This window comes from Brachyistius frenatus, unplaced genomic scaffold (genome assembly GCF_029030835.1).
Source record: "Brachyistius frenatus isolate BFR_SWC_R1_liver_20210118 unplaced genomic scaffold, ASM2903083v1 Contig_6, whole genome shotgun sequence".
NCBI classification, from domain to species: Eukaryota; Metazoa; Chordata; class Actinopteri; family Embiotocidae; genus Brachyistius; species Brachyistius frenatus.
This window is the reverse complement of record NW_027210605.1, coordinates 8,924,141-8,943,850: the sequence shown is the minus strand read 5'-3', so window position 1 is coordinate 8,943,850 and position 19,710 is coordinate 8,924,141. Positions and strand designations below refer to the sequence as shown.

The 19,710-nt window shown below is 40.0% G+C and overlaps 1 protein-coding gene across 3 annotated transcripts in view; it reads left to right on the top strand.

Annotated features, from left to right (window-relative positions):
• phactr3a (phosphatase and actin regulator 3a) overlaps positions 1-19,710 on the top strand; it is a 37,929-nt gene that overhangs the window by 6,356 nt on the left and 11,863 nt on the right. Inside the window, exons 2-4 of one of the 3 annotated variants that reach the window (XM_069689062.1) lie at positions 15,936-16,097; positions 17,525-17,692; positions 18,448-18,663. In XM_069689062.1, coding sequence (XP_069545163.1) covers positions 15,936-16,097; positions 17,525-17,692; positions 18,448-18,663 — 546 coding nt within the window. Of the gene's footprint in view, positions 1-15,932; positions 16,098-17,524; positions 17,693-18,447; positions 18,664-19,710 lie in introns of all 3 variants that reach the window. The other 2 variants (XM_069689061.1, XM_069689060.1) reach the window with 2 other exon arrangements.

The following is a 19,710-nucleotide window of genomic DNA, read 5'->3' as shown; positions in this document are numbered from 1 at the left end:
TCTACCAAATATTAAAACACTCTGATCTACAATAAAGCCACTATTGAGTCCCTAACTACTTCAAACAGTTTTTCTATGGTTTTATTATCAAAACCCAACAAACATATTTCTGTGGAATATTTAGCTTGTGGTTGTGTTGTATTTCTTTACATTAAATGTCTTTTATTTTAATGTAATGCAATGGAATTCATAGATTTTTAGGTGTCCAGACAACTTTTGTGGGCCAGTGTATCTGTCGGTCCATGACCACAAGCATAGGTTAATTCAGTCATTCAGTAGTGTGGCTGGTGAATTATATGAAATAAAAGGCTCTGTCACAGCACTTTCTGAGCTGTTTTATACTGGAATATATTCATACAGATGGGTGACACATTGAAGAAAAATTCTGAATAAATGAGGTGAAAAACACAATGAGGCAGATACCCCTATTCAGGACAGAAGGCGTTACTGGATGGTTTGATGGAAATGATGTGAACCATATGCTATGGCCTTCACAGTTGTGAGATTTCAACAGCTGAACACTAACTTTAAAGTATCATGGAGAGTTTGAGGGAATATATTTAAGAATAATGGTGTTCAGCATTCCTGTAGAGTTCTTAAAGAATCTATGGAAAGAAGCATTGAAGTAGTTTTTACTTTTTTATGTCACTTTTGTTAGTTTCCGATCTATAGATTTGATTTAATTAAATCTGTGTTCATGAAATGTTCAAGAATTGTGAAAAATGCACATCACTGTCTTCAGATTCCTTTTTTTTTTTTTTTTTTTTTTTTTTACCAGCAAATAGTCTATATCTGAAAAATATTCATTTGAAATTATATACAATCAAGAAAATCAGAAAATTGTTAAATCCAGAAGGTGTTTTTGTTTAATAGGGGCACCTATCTTTTCTTTAATTGCTGATTAACTATTGGTTGATCAATTAATGAATCGATTACCTCCACCTGGTATTTGTCACTATATCACTCAGCACTATCCCTTCATGAATCTTGAAGTTTGTTTGTCATTGTGTCTTGTGAGTATAAAAATCGATGGCGACGAATCAAATGATTATTACACTAGTAGGATACAGAACAAAGCATAAATATAACTAATTCATCACATACTTGTTTTTTTCCCTCTAAACAAAATGAGGCCACACAAAAAAAAAACTGTTAGTGCTTAAATACAAAATTTCATTCATCCTGTAACATAACTGAATGTACAGTACTGTACTGTCACACTGTGGATCCACAACTACTGAGCGGTGAATGGGGATAGGCTGCATCTGGACGCCTTGTTGAGTTCTGCTCTCTGTGGATTCCTTCACTGTCTTTCAGTCGCCCATGAAAATGGGGCAGGAAAATGATTCCAACAACACAAGTCCTACATCATGCCTGCTCCCTTGCGAATGCGGCAGCAGATTAGGCATTTGAAAATGTTTGAGCCATGTGTTGCTGCGGCTGTTGTTTGTGTGCCTTACATGGTGTCTGTCTGTTTTTTGGCAAGTGCATCCATGTATGCATTCATCTGCGGAAGGACTGTCAGGTTTGTTCAGACTTAAAGTCGCAAACTCGCAGTCAAGAACGGGCGAGAAACGAGACAGTCAGACAGTTGAACAGACAGCCCTCGGAGAACAGAGCCGAGCAGCCTTGCACACCTGTCAGAGACCCCAGTGTAAAGGCTGCATGTAATGGAGCTACTTAGTCTCTAAAGACCGAGGTTAAATGGAGTTCAGGAAGTTGCATGCGCTATGTTGTGAAGGGTAAAGAGCTGAGAGAGGAAGCTCCTCTGGGCATTGAGTCTGTGAAACAGTGGAGACACATTTTGCAGGAGAGCAGGAAAAAGGAGCCGGAGAGGGAAGGACAGGAGACCAAATTAGTGAGGCACAGAGGAAATGGAGGAGAGGGGAACAGAGAGAGGAGAGAACGAGATGAGGAGGCGGCAGCTTTTATTCAGAGAAAGCCAAGATGTTATCCAAATTACAAACTGGCCACCGTGAGATGATGGATAGTCTGTAGGAGACCAGGAGCAAGAGGAAGTGGCTGGTCTGATTTGGAAAGCCTCTGAAGGAGCTCCAGTACTGGTTCAGTTTTCCATCAATCTTACGTAAAGTGATTGAGTTTAACCAAGAACGCTGAATCTCCCTTTTTGCTTGATCTTCACCTGACTGATTTTTTCCTCAATCATTTTCTTCTTTTCCTCTCATTGCTTATCGGATGGTATGTTTTACCCAATTACTTGTATTGAACTCTTCCTTTCAGGCAGCCGTTCATGCCAACATCCATAGAAATGAACTTGCGGAGACTTGAATCCTGCTCGAGACAGCTCAATCCTCACAGTGGACACTTAATACAATGTATTGAGTGCAGTTAGTTATTTGTGAGTAGGTGCTGCTCTTGAAATTCTTCTTTGTCAGTGAGTTCAGTCGAACTCTGACATCAAAAATCAAATTTCAGACTGAATAGGTTTTACATCCTGTTTTAAGGATGTCAGAAATTTAAACTTGATGAAAGGCAAACAAGGAGTAAACACAAACAACTGTATGTTGCATTGTCTTGACAGCTAATTCATATTTTGTATTACTTAGTTACTGTTTTTTTAACCACCTTTTTGTTTAATAAATGATTAAGCAGTTATACCATTTTTGTAGATTAGTCTTCTACTGATCGACTCACTGATGCATTGAACTTCTTTCCTAAAAGTGTGGAAGGTTAAGAAAGAAAAATTCTTCATGATTTGAAAAATAGTGAATCGTAATTCATAACATGTATGTGAATTCTAATCAATATGATACATGCAAGAACATTAATTGTTGTCCTTTATACCGTGATGACAATCTGTTTTCACCTTCTCCATTTGAATGCTCCTATAGTTGTAAAACTTTTAAAGGAACATTTCACCAATTTTTCACATTTGGTTTACTCGTCATGAGAACAAATCAGATTAAGACTTTGGACGATGATGAATTTGTAGTGATGTCATTAGAAGAGGGTCTGCAGAATACAGAAAGCCTTGGTTACAAACTGGGGACATCAGGACACTATGAAAGATGTTTTCAGGTGGAATAATGGCAAATGTGCAGTTTGGAGCTTTGCCCATGACAGTGAATCAAGGTGAGCATATCTTGGCCTCTGATCATCAATTCAACCATTTGTTTTTAAATGTGTCACTCACACCTCCCTTAACGTTGTGCAGGTGAATTATTCAACTGTTGGGTTTCCCCTAACGCATTATCCCCATCTCTTCCTCTTTCAGTCACAGACACCTATAAATTGATGTATTGTACCTAGTTGCATCTGTTCATAGTCTCAGTGTCCCTTTCCTAACAAATCTGTTAGTCTGATATAGATGAAGAGGTGAGTCGTAAGCTCTGTCAGTGATACACACTCCTGTCTGGGACCTAGAAACATAGGAGACAGGCAGAAAGGAGGCAAAGATAAAGGAGGGAATGAGAGAGTGAAAAAGATGAACACCAGGCAGATATAAAGCTCATGTTGCAAAGTTAGGTGAGATATGATGTTATGTCAGGGTGACAGACTTTGAGCCACTATAGAGTCAAAGGAAAGTGATGCAAGGCCTTTTGTAGTCTGTCTGATAGCCACTTACAGTACAGTGTTATTGAACCTCTCTGCCAGGGTCTCTCAGGAGATGGTAAATTAAATACATTGCCAGATCAAATAACTGTACTTGAAGGAATACAGTCATAAAAAAAATTAATCGAAGCTTTTCATTATGTTGCCTGACTGGCTGTGTGCGAAAAGTTTCAATTCACTTTACTGTGCACTGGTTCACAGGTTACTCCATTTTCAATTTTTTTTTCAATTTTTTTTTTTTTTTTTTTTAATATCAAGCCAAATACAACAGCAATTAGATCCTTAGCCAGTTTTGGTCACCGATCAATTAATGGACCTTTATACAAAGAAACAATAGCTTGACACATGTAAGGCACAAATTAGTGATATAATATAAATGCCATAACAAACCTTATGTAAGGGACATGATCAGGGCTCCACACATTTATGGCCCATTTCAAGTTCTGTGGATGAGATGTTTCACACACTGATCCCTTTATTATGTCTGTCTAAAGGAGCAGTAACTTCGGGTTTAAGAATCAGCACTTTGCACAATCACTGACTGTCACCGTACTGTCCGGTTTAAAGATGCGGCAAAGCCCATTTCTGTTTCTCAGCCCATAATGACATTTATTTTTCTCATTATATCTGGCCAATAGTCCTAAAATTTTCGTTTTATATTTAATTAAAATGAAAATTAGCAGTGTTGGTTTACAAGTTATAGCTTATGTAGCATCAACATTTTTCAAATCACTAACTGATGAATTTACACACAACTAATGTTGGTTTAGACCAAATAATTAATGAATTAGTTAATTGACAAAAATTCTATTTGAAATATTGACAGTTAATCAATAGTTTCAACAATTCATGATCAACTGATTAATCAAAAGTGTAACCAGCAAATTAATCAATAATGAAAAAAAAAAAACATTTGTGGACAGCACATTTTGATATCGAGAGTGTCAATTGCAGACACGGCCTTCGATTTGTGAGCGCAACACAGTGAATGATTTTCACACTAAGAACTCAAACAGTCAAACAATATGGTGGAAGAGAAATAAAGTGCTTTAAGTTACAAATCGGCAGCGATTAAGGACTTGAGTCTTAGATGTATTATAGCAGAGTGAGTTTCAGCACCATGGACAGAGCCAGTCTTTGCATTGCAGCAGGCTGCTGAACCGAGCAGAGCCGTGTTCTGAGTACTGATCAGTATGTCCTGGATCACAGATGCCTCATCTCAACTGGGCCCTTGATCTGCTGGGAAAGAGGCCCAGATATATATATATATATTTTTTTTTTTTTCAGCAGTGACACATTAATGAGGAAAGTACATTGTGCAGATCCAGGCACAAATTCCATTTAATTTAATCATCCCATACATCTATGTAAGCCAAAAGCTCAAATCCAATCCCATTAAAACTACTACCAGAACTGTCGCCAGGCCAGTACAGAGTTGCTTATTATCGATGGCTGAGTGGCTTCTAGCACTTGCTCAATCAACACGGATTCATCATATGGCCCACACCTGTTCAGCTACCTGATAATGTCTTTTACATGACAGCAGTGTCCCTGTGGCACAGAGCAGCTGCAGTGAGGCCTGTGTGATCACACAAGTGAAATGTGTTTCAGTAACTGGACAAAATCTCTTGTAGACAGTTTGCCTGTCTGCCTGCCTGCTGTCTGCCCCACACAGCTCTCACAACAGATTTCACTGTAAGACCAATTCATTCAGCTCCAACCAGACCAAAACAGAAACATTTTGTTCTTTTTATATCATTTTCAGACTAGCTACAGAAGCTAGTTGTCATATGGTGCTTTTGACTGAGTTGGATGTATAAAACCAAAACATTACTTCATGAAATCTTGTCTAGAACCACGGAAGAGCAGACATTTTCATTATAACATATTTCATACCTACATCTGCCTATCAAACTCACATGGAGTGTATTTGTCTGACCTCATGTCCCCGATATGTTTTCCATGATATGCATGACATGGCTATTGACATGGTTATTACATGGATTAATCACTAACACAACCATGCATGTAGCCTCTGGCCTATTTAAACATATCCATATGTCTATGACAAATGAGGTTACTGGACATTTAGCGCACTGACTCGTGTCTGTTCAGTCTGGCGTCACAAAAGGAACTGTTAGACCGCTGTTCATCCATGACCCTTCATCACCTATTGGAGGTCTAGAACGTGGGATGAATGCAGCTTTTCGGACAAGAACATGGTGATAAATATCGTGCTATTTTTTTAACTCAGTTTTGCAATTCCTTTGAGGAGCTGCAGTGTTGCACACACTACTATACAGTACACTGTGGCTCCCTGTTCTTGGTACTGCTCGGTCTGTTACATCAACTGGTTGTTAAGAGGCTCTAACCATCCCACTCTTGCATTGCAGCACACTTGAGGGAATCCAGATGCGAGTGTCATCCTCGCTGTGAGAACTTGTTTGGAAATTACTGTGCTAACAGTGGTGAATTGTGTGCACCTCCCATTGTCTCTCCTGCTTGGAGACTACAGCATGTTGTGCTGTCCTCCCTGCGGAGTGATGGGAGCCTGGTGGAAATGAGCTATCAGCTTCTGTATCAACTGCAGACACAAAATCCTACACAGATACTCAAGTATTCACACATTGTGGATGCAATGAATATTTACTCTCACGTGCTCTCCCTCCCTCATGAACACACTCAGTATGCTTTATATACATTTTTCAGGCCTTGACCCACATCAGTGGAAATAAAATGAATAAATTACACACCATCTGACTCTGCAACTGGAGTTGATAACCTGCCTTGATAGCCGTGGTCCTCACAGACCCACAGCTAAACTCGCTCGGGGTTGAAACTGTGACTTTTTTGTTTCTGTGAAAATCTTTAAAAACAAATCGCTCCGTTAATCAACACTAAAAGTGTAGTTTTATTATTAAATCTTTGTGAAGAGGCAAATCTTTTGCAAGCAGCACTTTTGAAGAAAAAAAAAGGAGCTGAATAAGTCAATATGAATCTTTCAGTTTATTAGATTAATGAGATAGATTGCAGGAACAGCCCAAGGTACAAAGGGTGGACCAAGACTTCCATTACCTGATTGGAGGGAGCTTTCTGATGGAATAGGAGAAGATTTTGGAAGTTTTGGGAACGTAGCCCATAACTTAACTCTGGACTGGAAGTCTTCTTGGACACACTCAGGGTCTCCCTCTTCTTCTGGAGATGGTTGGGACAGCAGGTTGGAATGACGTCTTCGGAGGCTCCACCTATTGTGTGGGTGACAGGAAAAGCACTTTTAGCAGGAACATTCTCAGCCCACTGGGCGGATGTGATGGCTGCAGCGAGGCTTTCATAGTTGGTCAAAGATAGTCCATCTTTTTTTGGTTGAAATGCAGAGGCGTGTCTGTGTGTAAATGTATTGTGTGTATGTGCTTGTGTGTCTGAGTATTGTCATTCACATTTTGTGTAGTTTTGTATAAGCAGTGTTACTCATTGCCAACATTCATGGTCAACATTTAAAGACTGCAAATGTTCACAAGTATTCAACAATTCTTAAACCTGGTTTGCGTAAGAGTTGGTTTGTTGTTTGCTTGTGTCTTGATGAAGGACATTAGGTGACTTTTTGAGTATTAAACTCTTGGTAATAAAATAAATATGGAGGTTTTATCACCATTGGTGGAGGCAATATGTTTTTGGCTTGTCTGTTCATCTGTGATACAATTTTACACAAATGTCTAATTGGATAAAATGATGAAGTGATAACATTTTATATCCAAAAGGTCAAAGGCCAATTTCACTGTGACATCACAATGTTTTGCAAAAACGCTTTTCTGGACATTATTAAGCACCATAACTCAGAAACAGAAGGAGAGATTGTGATCACAATTTACTGTTGGTCAGGTACTGAATTAGTGACACTGATCTTGGGTTGAAACTGGTGATTGTAAAAAATCTTCTGTGCTGTTGGACTGAAGATGTGTGTGAAACATTTAGAATTTGTAGAATTTGTGTAAACAACACAATGTAACTCCAAGTCAATCACACTTCTGGGAAATCAACCTGTCCAGTTAGGAAGCAACACTGATTGTGAATCAATTTCACCTGCTGTTGTGCAAATGGAACAGACAACAGGTGGAAATGAGGCAATTATCAAGACAACCCCTATAAAGGAACGGTTCTGCAGGTGGTGACCACAGACTATTTCTCTGTCCTCGTCCTTTCTGGCTGATTTTTGGTCACTTTTGCATTTTGCCAGTGCCCTCACCACTAGAGGTAGCATGAGGCGGTGTCTACAACCCACAGACGTTGCTCAGGTAGTGCAGCTCATCCAGGATGGCACAGCAATGCACGCTGTGGCAAGAAGGTTTGCTGTGTCTGTCAGCAGTGTGAAGAGATCCGGGTCTGGGAGGAGATCCCTCGGGAGAACATCCGTCATCTCATCAGGAGCATGCCCAGGCGTTGTAGGGAGTGCATACAGGCACGTGGAGGCCACACACACTACTGAGCCTCATTTTGACTTGTCTTGAGGAATTTCCACAGTAGTTGGATCAGCCTGTGATCTGATTTTTCCACTTTTATTTTGAGTATGATTCTGAATCCACACCTCCGTGGGATAATGATTTTGATTTCCATTGATCATTCTTATGTTATTTTGTTCTCAACACATTCCACTATGTAATGAACAAAGATTTTCAACTGGAATATTTCATTCATTGAGATCTAGGATGCGTTGTTTAAGTGTTCCCTTTATTTTTTTTGAGCAGTGTATATTATATGAGTCGGGACAGACATGGCTGTAAACTGCAACTTGACTTTTTGCCATAGGCGTACATCTGCGAGGCGGTAATTCTATTTTTCCAGACTTAAACTTTGATTGTTTAGTCATGAATATAGTTGTGGATTACAATGTAATGTGTAAAATGTGTAGAAAAGTACTTACAAATTAAGCTGTTAAGGGAAATTAAAAAAAAAAAGACAGAAGATATTTCATCAACTTTACTTGTAAGATGAATATTTGAGATATTGTTTTTATATTTGAGCCTTAAAGTTCACCCATCATTTACTCTAAGTCAAATAAAGATGTTTTGTTGTAGTTGTTGTTTTATTGAAGTATTGTAGTGATGTAGTATTTCACTAAAGTTGGCATTCCCGTGAATGACAAGCAAGTGATTTTATTTTGAAAGCTCTGCCATAGAGCAAAGCGTTAGGTATCCTGACTGAGTCAAGCTTAAAAACACTTTAAAACAGTTTATCACTGACACTTCAAAACACTGTCTGTTAGGTTTTCTGTGAAAGACTTACTGCTAACTGCAGCTGATATTTCAGCACCTCCCGGCAATCCCCACCAAAATATAATGAGTTTGTCCTCGTCCTAACATCTGTCTGCCCAAAACAGCTCATGAAACTCTAAACAGTGAAGGAGCCTTTCATCAGAAACTACAACTGAACTAAGTTCTCAGTCTTCCTTGTTGATGCGGCGGCTTACAAGCAAAGCCACCCACTAGTTTTTATTCTCAACACTAACATATGGTAATAAACAAGGGCCTCGGGCATTTCCCATTGGCTGCTGCTCTCCCTGACATCATTCCACTCTCTTGATGCCAGTAGCCCACACGCTGGTATTTCACACATTGGCTGTAATCACGTTGATGATCTAGAGGCTTGACCTTTGCAGACTCAAGTAGCTGTATACTATGACAACCTGTCTTCCCAGAAATATCACTTCTAAACAAGTTCTGGTAAACAAAGCCAACATATTAGATTGAGTCATCTTAACACATTTACCCAATTAATATATATTTTTGGTTTATTTAGGCCAGAACTTATTTATCAGGGTTAATATGGGTTGATCAGTAAGGTGCACAATATTATTTTAATAATTTATCTAAGGATAGGTTGTAAAATGAGAATATTGTGTTCTGGAATGGGCTTTCGACCAACCCCCTACCCCCTTTATAATGAAGAGCATTGTTGTATGTAAAATGAAAGTGCACAAACATGAAGAAAAAAGAATAACAAGGACATGACCTCTGTGTCCTCAGTGGTGGTTATGGTCCTCTGCCTAATGAATTCATTAGTATTCTTATTATTTATGTATTGTTGAAGTTCAGTGGGAGGGATATTGGTGATTGAATATGCAAATCTGTACATAGTGTAAATTTCTCTTGCACTGACAAGATGAATCTCACAGAATAAAGGAAGCTGTATGAGATAAGGTTTCAGAAGCCTGAAAAGAGTCATTTTGTGAACATGCTCATTATTCTCTCAGTTTTTCCTTCAATAAATCACTCAGTATAGCTGAAGACTACCATTCTTAATCTCAGTTTTTCTCTCTCTTTCACATTCTTATCATTGTACGTTGCTTCAGCCCTTCTGCTCCTCACTCTCTCCTTGCGAGTTGTTAGCTGTGTGCCCTGACTGTGGCCGGGCCCCCGAGGCAGCGGGGCTACAGACAGATGGCAGCACAGTTGTAAAGCCAGGGGGGTAAAGCGAAGAGGTTAGCTGGCGTGGCAGCGGGTAAGGAGGTGCTCCATTCAAGGGCACATTGTCAGTTGCCTTGGTGGAAGGAGCAGGGTGGCTGGGGCGAGAAACCGAGGCTTTGTAGGGTCTGCTGGGATGATAGGAGTCAAGGGCAGGTCTGATGTTATTTATGGCTGTGATGAGTCCAGTGAAGCACACACAGGATAGGAGAGGCTGCACAGAGATGGATATTTTTGTTGTTCGCACAGGTTTGGTCTGAAGTGGCCATATTTGGATGAGTTTGGGAGGAGTGAGTGGTAGATCTCACTCAATCTGGTCGGAAACGCGAGGACACTACGCCCCGCCCACTTATAGCAGAAACCCGACTGCACTCCAGGCTTGTCAATCAAACAGACACGCCCAAAAAAAATTATTGACGGGATTATTTTCAGGTGGACTGCCAGAAAACTAATAAGAAGGAGGGACTTTTGCAAATGACGCAAATTTGACTTGTGGCAGAAATGTATTGACTTGGTATTCCATGAGAGAAGTTGAATGGGAGCGTACAGAGTCTGAGCCTTGTTGGAGCCAACCACTAGTGGCCCTAGGAGGTATTGCAGTTTAAGACACTTCGGCATTGGCACTTCAGACCTGGAAGCTGCATCCACTTTTATATGCAGTCTATGGTTTAGAAGTGCTAGTAACAGGCTGGCAGCTCTGTGAGGCTGTACTTTGAGACAGTAGCGCTTTGAGCAATATGCTAATACTAGCAAGGTAATATACCCATAAGGACAGTGCTAACATACTCATGTATAATAACTGTAATGTTACCTGTGTTCACAATCTAGGTTTAGGACGCTCGCATGCTTTTTTTTTTAAACACAGAGTACTGAAGCTAATGGCAGGTTTACTAGCTTTGCAGGTAGTTGGTTCTAAACAGTATTAGATAAACAACATTTTGATAAGGTGATGGCACTAGAGGAAACGTAAAGGGATTACCAATACAATGTAATTCACCCTGAAAAGGACACGAATATTTGTACGATAGCGCATGGCAATTTATCCAGTAGTTGTCAAAACAAATAGATCATCAAAATTCCTTCGGATTCATCCTCTGAGAACCATGAATGTCTTTACAAAATGTTGCAATACCTAATATAATAGATGTGATGAGATATTTTAGAGCGTTGATGAAAATGTCACCTGCTGGTAGCTCTAGAGAACATTTCCCTGTGTCATCCTGTCAGAGCATCATAAAAATCTTTAGCATTCATCCTAATAAAGGATTCTGAGGACCATGAATGTTTGTGCAAATGTTTTTGGCAATCCATGAAATAGTTCAGATATTTCAGTCTTGACTAAAACGGTCAGACCGATATGCTGCAGGCTAATAAAAATGAAAGTGTAATTGCCTAACAGGACAACTTCGGTAAGTCAGCGAAGAGATGATCTAAAGTACAACTTTTGTGATGCAATATTGTGCACATGACTGTATTTGTTTTGAGCTGGATAAGTTGTACTGTAACAAGAAGGATAAATAGTATTTTCTGACCCATTGGAAAGTCTTTTCAGTATTGCTGTTCCAGGTATCGGAGGACTGACTATGTTTGGGAGGTTTAAACACCTGCTTGTAAAATTGGATGTTATACTTTTAATTCAGTAAAATAATGCAATTTGGCCTAATTTGTATCCCAATGAACTACCGCTTTAATAATGGAGTGCAGTTTCTTTTTGATTTGTTTCTTTTAATACAACAGAGGAAGCTTGAAAAACTCAAGCACACTCGTAAGAAGACCATCAGGTGATTCAGCAAAGTAAGGCTTTTCTTCATACAACCTCACTGTAGAAACTATGCCATTGATACCACTCAGCGTGGGTCCTTTTCATTGCAAAATCTGAATAGGTCACAAACAGTTGTATTCACTGCTCACTCACTTTTACTTTTGTGGTTGTCAATGTCAAAGCAAATCAGCACAGGCTCAGTATTACTGGCTGTTTGGCTCATCCTTTTAAAGTTACCTTTCATTTGTAGACTGAAGTGTTGGTTAGCGCTCACGTTGTGCACTTGGAAGGGGGATGTGCTCAGTGTGTATGCGGGGAGAGATCGTATGCTCCTGAATGTGCTGACAAGCTGGTTAAGTGGGGTGTGGTCCCCGGTGGCACACTAACGCGCTCTGTTTTACTTTTCTTGCCAAGTCACATTATCATATTGCCCACTTTATTTCAGTCCTAAATCATTTCTGAGATCAAACTGCACTAATGCAGTACAGAGTTCAGCATTCACAGGTTGTATTTGCCTGCATTCCTGAGGTCATTTATGAATTATATCACGGTTATATTGGTAATTTTATCTTTTCTCTTGTGTAAAGCTGTGATGCCACCACCTGACTGGAATTACATTTTGCAAAGACTTGTGCTGGAGAGGAATATAGCCATACGGCAAATGGACGCTGCATGAGCATGACACATGGATTTAAGAAATCCTATTGGCATTAGCATATTAATTAGAATCACACATCATCACCACATGGTGCACGTAGTTCATTCATGCTTATCTGACACACGTTTCGAAACATCCTCATCCAGCGGAAAAAAATAAACCTCCATGTGCATGCATGTGTTTTCACCTAATTCCTGTGCTCTATCCAGACTCCTGTCATTTTCTCTGAATAACCACCCCTTCTATGAAAAATGAAGAGTTACTTGATATGCATTATAAATAGCTGCTCCATGATTGGCCGAGGCCCGATTCTCCTGCAAGCTCTTCCGTATAGCAACAGCCCCCTCCCATCTCTCCTTCTCGCCTCTTTTCCCTGGAATCCCCCTTCTCTCCTGCTCCCTCCCTCCCTCCCTCCCTTTCTTCCTCCCTCCCTCCCATCTCCTTCCCCTCTTTCAAAATGCAGACAGATCTCGTCCTCCATGTGGCTTCTCCACCTACCCACAATGCACTGGGTGCTGCCACTGGCTTTAGATGTAGCAGGCAGTGTCTGTATAGGGGGCTCGTCTCCCCTCCTCTCCTCTAAGCTACAGCCTGGCCACGCTCCTCCCCCTCGCTCCCACTGCTGCCGCAGCATCTGGATGTGGTCGCCATGGCAACAGCAGTGGGCCTGACCCTACCTCCTCTCCCCTTCCCATTTCCCTCCACACACACACACACACACACACACACACACACACACACACACACACACACACACACACACACACACACACACACACACACACACACACAGACAGACAGACAGACAGACACACACACACACACACACACACACACACACACACACACACACACACACACACACACACACACACACACAACGCCTCTACCCCTCCTACTCCCCCTCTCCTTCTCTTAAGCTTTTTTTCTCTCTGCGCGACTGGGTGCGTTTCCTTCAAGCTTGACCTGGATTCTGCGTGCGGTGCCACGTCTGCCACACTGCATGTGTGACAGTAGTGATGATGATATGGTGAGATGGGTGTACGTGGTCAACTGACCTGCTTCCAGGAACTTTTAGGGTCAAATAATAAACTAGAAATGACCTCTTTTCATCTCATCTATTCTCTTTTACTTCTCCCTCTGTTTTCTAACATTACTTTTTCTTTCCTTTCTTCTGCTTTCCACCCTTTATCCTCTTGACTCCATCTTTTTCTCCCTTATACTTTCTCTCCTCTTCTCTCCCCTTTCCATTCCTTCTGTCCTTTCCTTGTTTCTCACTCCCTTTTTCTTTTATCGTCACTGTTCCTGTCATTTCCTTCTTTAAATTTCCTGTCCTTTCTTGGTTCACCTCTCCTTTCCATGTTTCTCCCCTATTCTCCTGATGTCTCCTCTTATTTTCTACACTCCTCCCCCAATCACTGCCACTATCGTCTTTACTTTCTACTTCCTACCCATGTGCTTCAGGGAAAAGGCCATGGCTGCAAAAAAAGAAGAAGCATGAAACAGAGTCAGCTGTATCCTCCCTCCTCCATCACTGTACTCCACATCACACCCTGAGCCACACTACAAATCTCCCCTCGTCCTCACCAACCTCCTCCATCACACTTCCTCGCCTCCTCCTCAACTGATTGTTTGAACAAAGATATCAGCCTTGTGGAGGCAGATATCACTTCTTTTTTTTGTCACATTGACGTATGCAGCTCTTAAATACTTGCCATTTGTTTTACATTTCCGCTTTCTTGGCTCTCTTTGTAACTAGATGCAGGAAACCCAGCAGCAATGTGCGTACATAAGACCCACACTTTGCCTGATATGAGTCATTGTCATTCATTCAGATGCAAGTTTCCTCTCAAGACAGAAAAGGATACAGGGACAAGTAGACACAGATCTACAGCTCAGTTCTCACAATACATAAATTGATATTAGAGAACGTACCCTTCATAATTTGCTGCATTTTCCATTTGTTGATTAAAAAATAATTTGCAAACAAAATCAGCTGAGTTTCACAGATGCTAAAATGTATTTTAAAAATGTGTTATAACATGAATAATTTTCACTGTTTACCATTTCTCTTGCACAACCAGCTCATTTATTCTCTGATGTTTATGGTATATTTTGGTTACTGGCCTCTGAGTGATTGTGAGCAGCTGTGCATTTCATTTTTTTTAAAAAAAAAATTTATGTGGTTCCCTGGAAAATCAGCAAGCACTTTGTAGAAGCTAATAGGATTCAGCAAATAGAAAAACAAAATACTTTTCTACATGCAGAACATAACAAACACGAGAGCATGTGGTCCAACCAGTTTCCGATATACGTAAACAAACAAGAGCACACTCAAATTATCAAAACATTGTGGTGATAACATAGACACATAGTGTGTGCCATATTAACTAGAACAAATTACACTGATCAGCCTGATGCTAACCAACTGACAGGTGAAGCAATAAGTATAATATAACAGCCCAGCAATAAGTCCTTCTTTCATGAGAATCATTATGTTCCGTTCAATCTGATTGAGAGCGATGTTGATTTATTTTCATGGCCATTATGGAGACTGTCATTTGTGGTGCTGTTGAACTGCACTGGGTTATACTGAGAGGTGTTCCTGATATTTTGTCCCTCCCATTTAAATGAGTTGGTTTGCCAAAATATTAGGAACACCACTGACTATAACCCAGTGCATTTCAACAGCACCACCATTTAATTAAATCAGCACTTCTCTCAATCAGATCAGTTAACAACTGAACATTATAATCCTCACGATGGGAGTATTTATCACAAAACTCTAGTATTACACTTAATACTTCAACAGCCAGTGGTTTCAGTGTTATGGCTGATCAGTATATTGTACTCTACATGTAGCAAAGGAGCAGTAAAAGGTTGGCTGACACAACAAAACAATCAGCCTTGTTTTACCAGGCAGCTGAAACTAATGCCGTTTCTGGGAAAGCAGCGTGGCTGGCACACCTGTTGGTCTGCAGGGAAATGCATCTTTTGTAGTCTTATGAGGCTGTTTGTGTCTATGTGCTTTCATGTCCCCCCAAAATTTTGATTGTGAGGGTTATTTATTTTGATGTGTGACGTATGGCTCTGAGGGAGGGGACTCGCGGGGACAGAACAGCCGTGAGGGAGTGTGCCTTGATCAAATTAGTCTTTCTAATTTAATCTGTTCACAGCACTTGGACTCCATCATGGTTTATTCAGTAAGGTGAGAATACTAATTGGGCCCCTGTTTCTCTCTCTCCCCCTCTTTTTCTGTCTCCTTTCACCTACTTTGGCACACGTTTGATTTATTTCTTCATCCTCGTCTCCCCACCTCCGCACTGCAACACACTCTCACTTCCCTTTGCCTTCTTCTCCTGTTTTTTGATCCTGTTCATCTACAAATCCCCAACCGCTCCTCCCTTACCCCATCTCATCCTCCTGTAAAACCTCTCGACCCTTCTCTGGGCTTCTCCGCCTGTCTCCACTGTCACTGTAGTAGAGGTGCTGGACCAGCAGAGGGTGCTGAGGACTGGCTGCTTGGTGACCGGGGTGCACACTCCACCCATCCGACGTAACAGCAAACTGGCCAGCCTGGGGCGCATCTTCAAGCCCTGGAAGTGGAGGAAAAAGAAAAATGAGAAGCTCAAGCAAAGTTCCACAGGTACAGGGCAGGTTGTTTGGGTGGAGGGGGGGGCTGTCGCCTTCCAGGTTACAAACACTCACATCAAATGCCCACATTTTTCCTCATCTCCTCTAATGAATTAGGTTAGGAAGACCTAATGAGAAGTTGTGGGTGAAAAGATGTGGCAAGTCATGCTTGAAACATTTGAATTAAGTCAGATCTCATCAATTTATAAAGACGCCTCTGAGGAGTTTTACACATTCTCACTTTGCTGAAGCCACACAGTTGCGCAGAACAACATAGTTTATATTTTAAAAACGTAAAAGAAAGAAATTGCATGCTTGTGTAGCACTGAGACATAGCTTTTAATTTGCTGTTGCTATAATAGGTGGTTATAAGGTCAGGAGTATATGACTGACATCAGTCTCATAATATTAACTGGAATATTTTAAGTTGAACAAAATTTAACATTCTATTAAATCACATTTGAAAAATCAAATTAAAGTCGATGTAATAAATCGTGTTTCAATGTTATGTGTTACATCAGACATCTCAGTGTGTGCCTCATGTATTATATTTGAGTCACAAGCATCTGGTTTTCTTTATCTAAAAGAAAAAGAAAAAATCAGAAATAGCACGACTTCTCGCTCTTTTTGTACAACAAAAGAAAAATGTTCACATTGTATTTAGTTTAAGAAAGACAAAAAATTCACATCAATACAAGCAAGTATAAGTGATGTAAGTTTGTTGTACGTTGTACAATGAGCAAAGGGATCTGTCATAGTTTGCTAACATATTTGTTTTGATTTGGAAACAGACTGGGGAAAGTGAAAGTGATTTTTTTTTTTTTTTTTTTGTATTGTGTAGCAGATGGCATCATTTTTTCATTCAGATTGTTAGAGGAGTTTTTTGAGGGCCCTGAATGTTCCTTCAGAACAGAAGTATGTGTCAAAGGCCTTCTGGGTTTAGCAAAGTTCACCTGGTGGCTCAAACCCTAATGGTAACACACAAGAGACACAAGCTCAGGCTACATCAGACAAAGTCCAAAAACTGGACATGTGGACAATTGAATTTTCTAAAATAATAACACAATATGATCCGATCATTGTTCTACTCAAATATGATAAACAGTAATATTGATTTGTCTCACAGTCACCTTGTGTGTCTGCTTTTAAAAGGAGCATTATATTTGCTGAACACGAGGCTAAATGTGATGCTCTTGCTGTAATGGAGAGTGCTCGCCTGAAAATCAAGGTGACTGAAAGAGGGAATGTCATTTGGAGAAAACCCAGCTGGTCACATCAGAGGTCTCCTGCAGTGTTTGTCTGTCCACCCTCATATTAACTGCCCTAACTCTATAGACACCTTGTCCGTTTAAAAATGCAGTCCGATTGGGTGAAAAGTTCAAATGAATCCTTTCCAATACACTAAATAAAATAGTAACACATTCTTTTCTCCATTCACAGATGTAGCATTATCCAGTGGTCTTCTATGCCACGACCTGAGCTCCCCCACCCAAGGCTGCTGCTCAGATGGTTCCCACTTGCTCGGAGGATTTGGGGGACCTTTGAATCCCAACCTCACAGTCAGCAGCGTGGAATACCTTGGTCCTGAGGAGGAGCACCCCCCTTCAGGTGGGACAATCCCGCGCTGTACTCAGTGCCAACCAATCAATGAACATTATGGAACTGAAAAAGCAACAGATGAGGGGAAAATGGATTTGTGAAGTGGCGAGGGTGTTTCAGCTTCAAGAGATCGATGTGAGATTGTAAAAAATTGCTACAATCAATTTGATAAAGTGCTTTAAACCAGTCTAAATAAAAATGGAGGGATTCTGTTTCCTTTCAACATAAACTGACAAAAACACATTGATGCTATGATATGATTGAATTAGTTGCTTTATGTGTACATCATAAGCAAATGTTTGAATCACCTGCACATATTTGTTATTGTTTGTACAATCCGCAATTATGTGAACCAAATTTGTACAAATGTGCCACTAGAGAGCAGCAAAGACAATTGAATGTCCCCTTTCCCCCTCATCTGCTATAGGAGATCTACAATATGGATATTTGTATCAAAAACCAGTACAATACAGAACATTTCAGAATGGCTCGTAAAAATTCTCACCATTTGAACTAGTGGAAAAAACATGTTCATTTTAATAAGTTTCTCTGTCTCTGATAGTATACTCCATTCTTCTTTTAATTCGGATGTACCTAAAAGTGTTTTCACCTTTTGTATTAATCATAACTCTAATTTTAAAAACACTCCTCTACAAGCCGTTTCAATCAGCTGCCATCATTTTAACAGAGACATTGTATTCATTTTTTGTGCAGTAAAACTCTGTTTACTTACATTTTAAATGTGTCTTTTTAATGTCCTTCAGTAGCTGCCCCTCTCCAGGACTGTGACCGGGTGCAGGAGACTGTATCACTACCGCCGGAGGACAGAGATGAGGAAGTGCACCCTGCTGGGGATTTACCTGAGGGGCTGCAGGACATGGGAGAGCAGATGGAAGAAAGATCAGAGGAGGAGATTCCTCCAGTAACTTCCCCACCACAAGTACCTCCAAAACTTCTGCCCCAGCTGAGTATAGGAGATGGTGAGTGTTTCCCGGTTAAGTAACAGTCATTTTATCGACCATAGAATAAATGTACACTCGCATAGCAGCTGTATTAAACTTGCTTTGGCTCAGTTTAAACTATAAATGGGTAAAACATTTAAAAAAACGGAATAAATGTTTGATCAACTACAACAAACACAGATGTTTCTTTACATCTTCCTTGAATGGTTTTCATGAATGTACTGATGCCAAAATGTAAAAATACACCTACTCAGATAAAAGGACTACATTCAGAATCTTAATTAAGTAAAGCACTATCAGCAAGATGGGTTTAAAGTAGAAAATACTCATTCTGTACACATATGACTGTAGGATTTTACTGTTGTACCTGGTTGAGGTGGAGTGACCTTTAACTGCTCAATGCAGTCAGATAGTTTAGTTCAACAGTGTCTAGGGTTCAATCCCCTCCAAAGGGTCACAAGATCCGGTAAATCTGAAGGGTCTTGAGATGACAGAAAAAAATAAGTTTTGCTACTTAAGTATGTATTTATTATTTGGACTTATGTCTAAGCTTCTTTTTTTTTTTTTTTTTTTTTTTTACGTTTTGGATAATTTGACCTCTTTGGGTTTTAAACAGTTATTTAAATGAGACAGTTTGAAACATCTAGAGGAGAAATGTCTCTTTGTGGAACTGCTTACAACTCATAAACATCTAGACCTGTTTTATTCTAAACAATCACAAGTCAAAAAGTTTTGAACCACTGCTTTAATGTATTGTTTTTGTGGAATTAATTTTCACATGTTTAAATGTGATAATGCGTTAATCTAAAAAGTAAGCAGTAAGAATGTTCAGTAAATGTAGTGCAGTAAAAAGTACAGAATTGGATTAGAAGTGAAATGGCAAAAAAATGGCAAAATTCAAATAAAGACACACTGACTGAGCTGAGCCACATTTTCAGACATTTCATACAAAGTTCAAGGATAGACTGCAGATTGCAGATCTTATTTCTTTGCAAGAAAATGTCTGGAGTTTATTTTTTACGGCGTTCATATTTTTCCTCCAGATGTTCTGTTTTCCTTCCATAT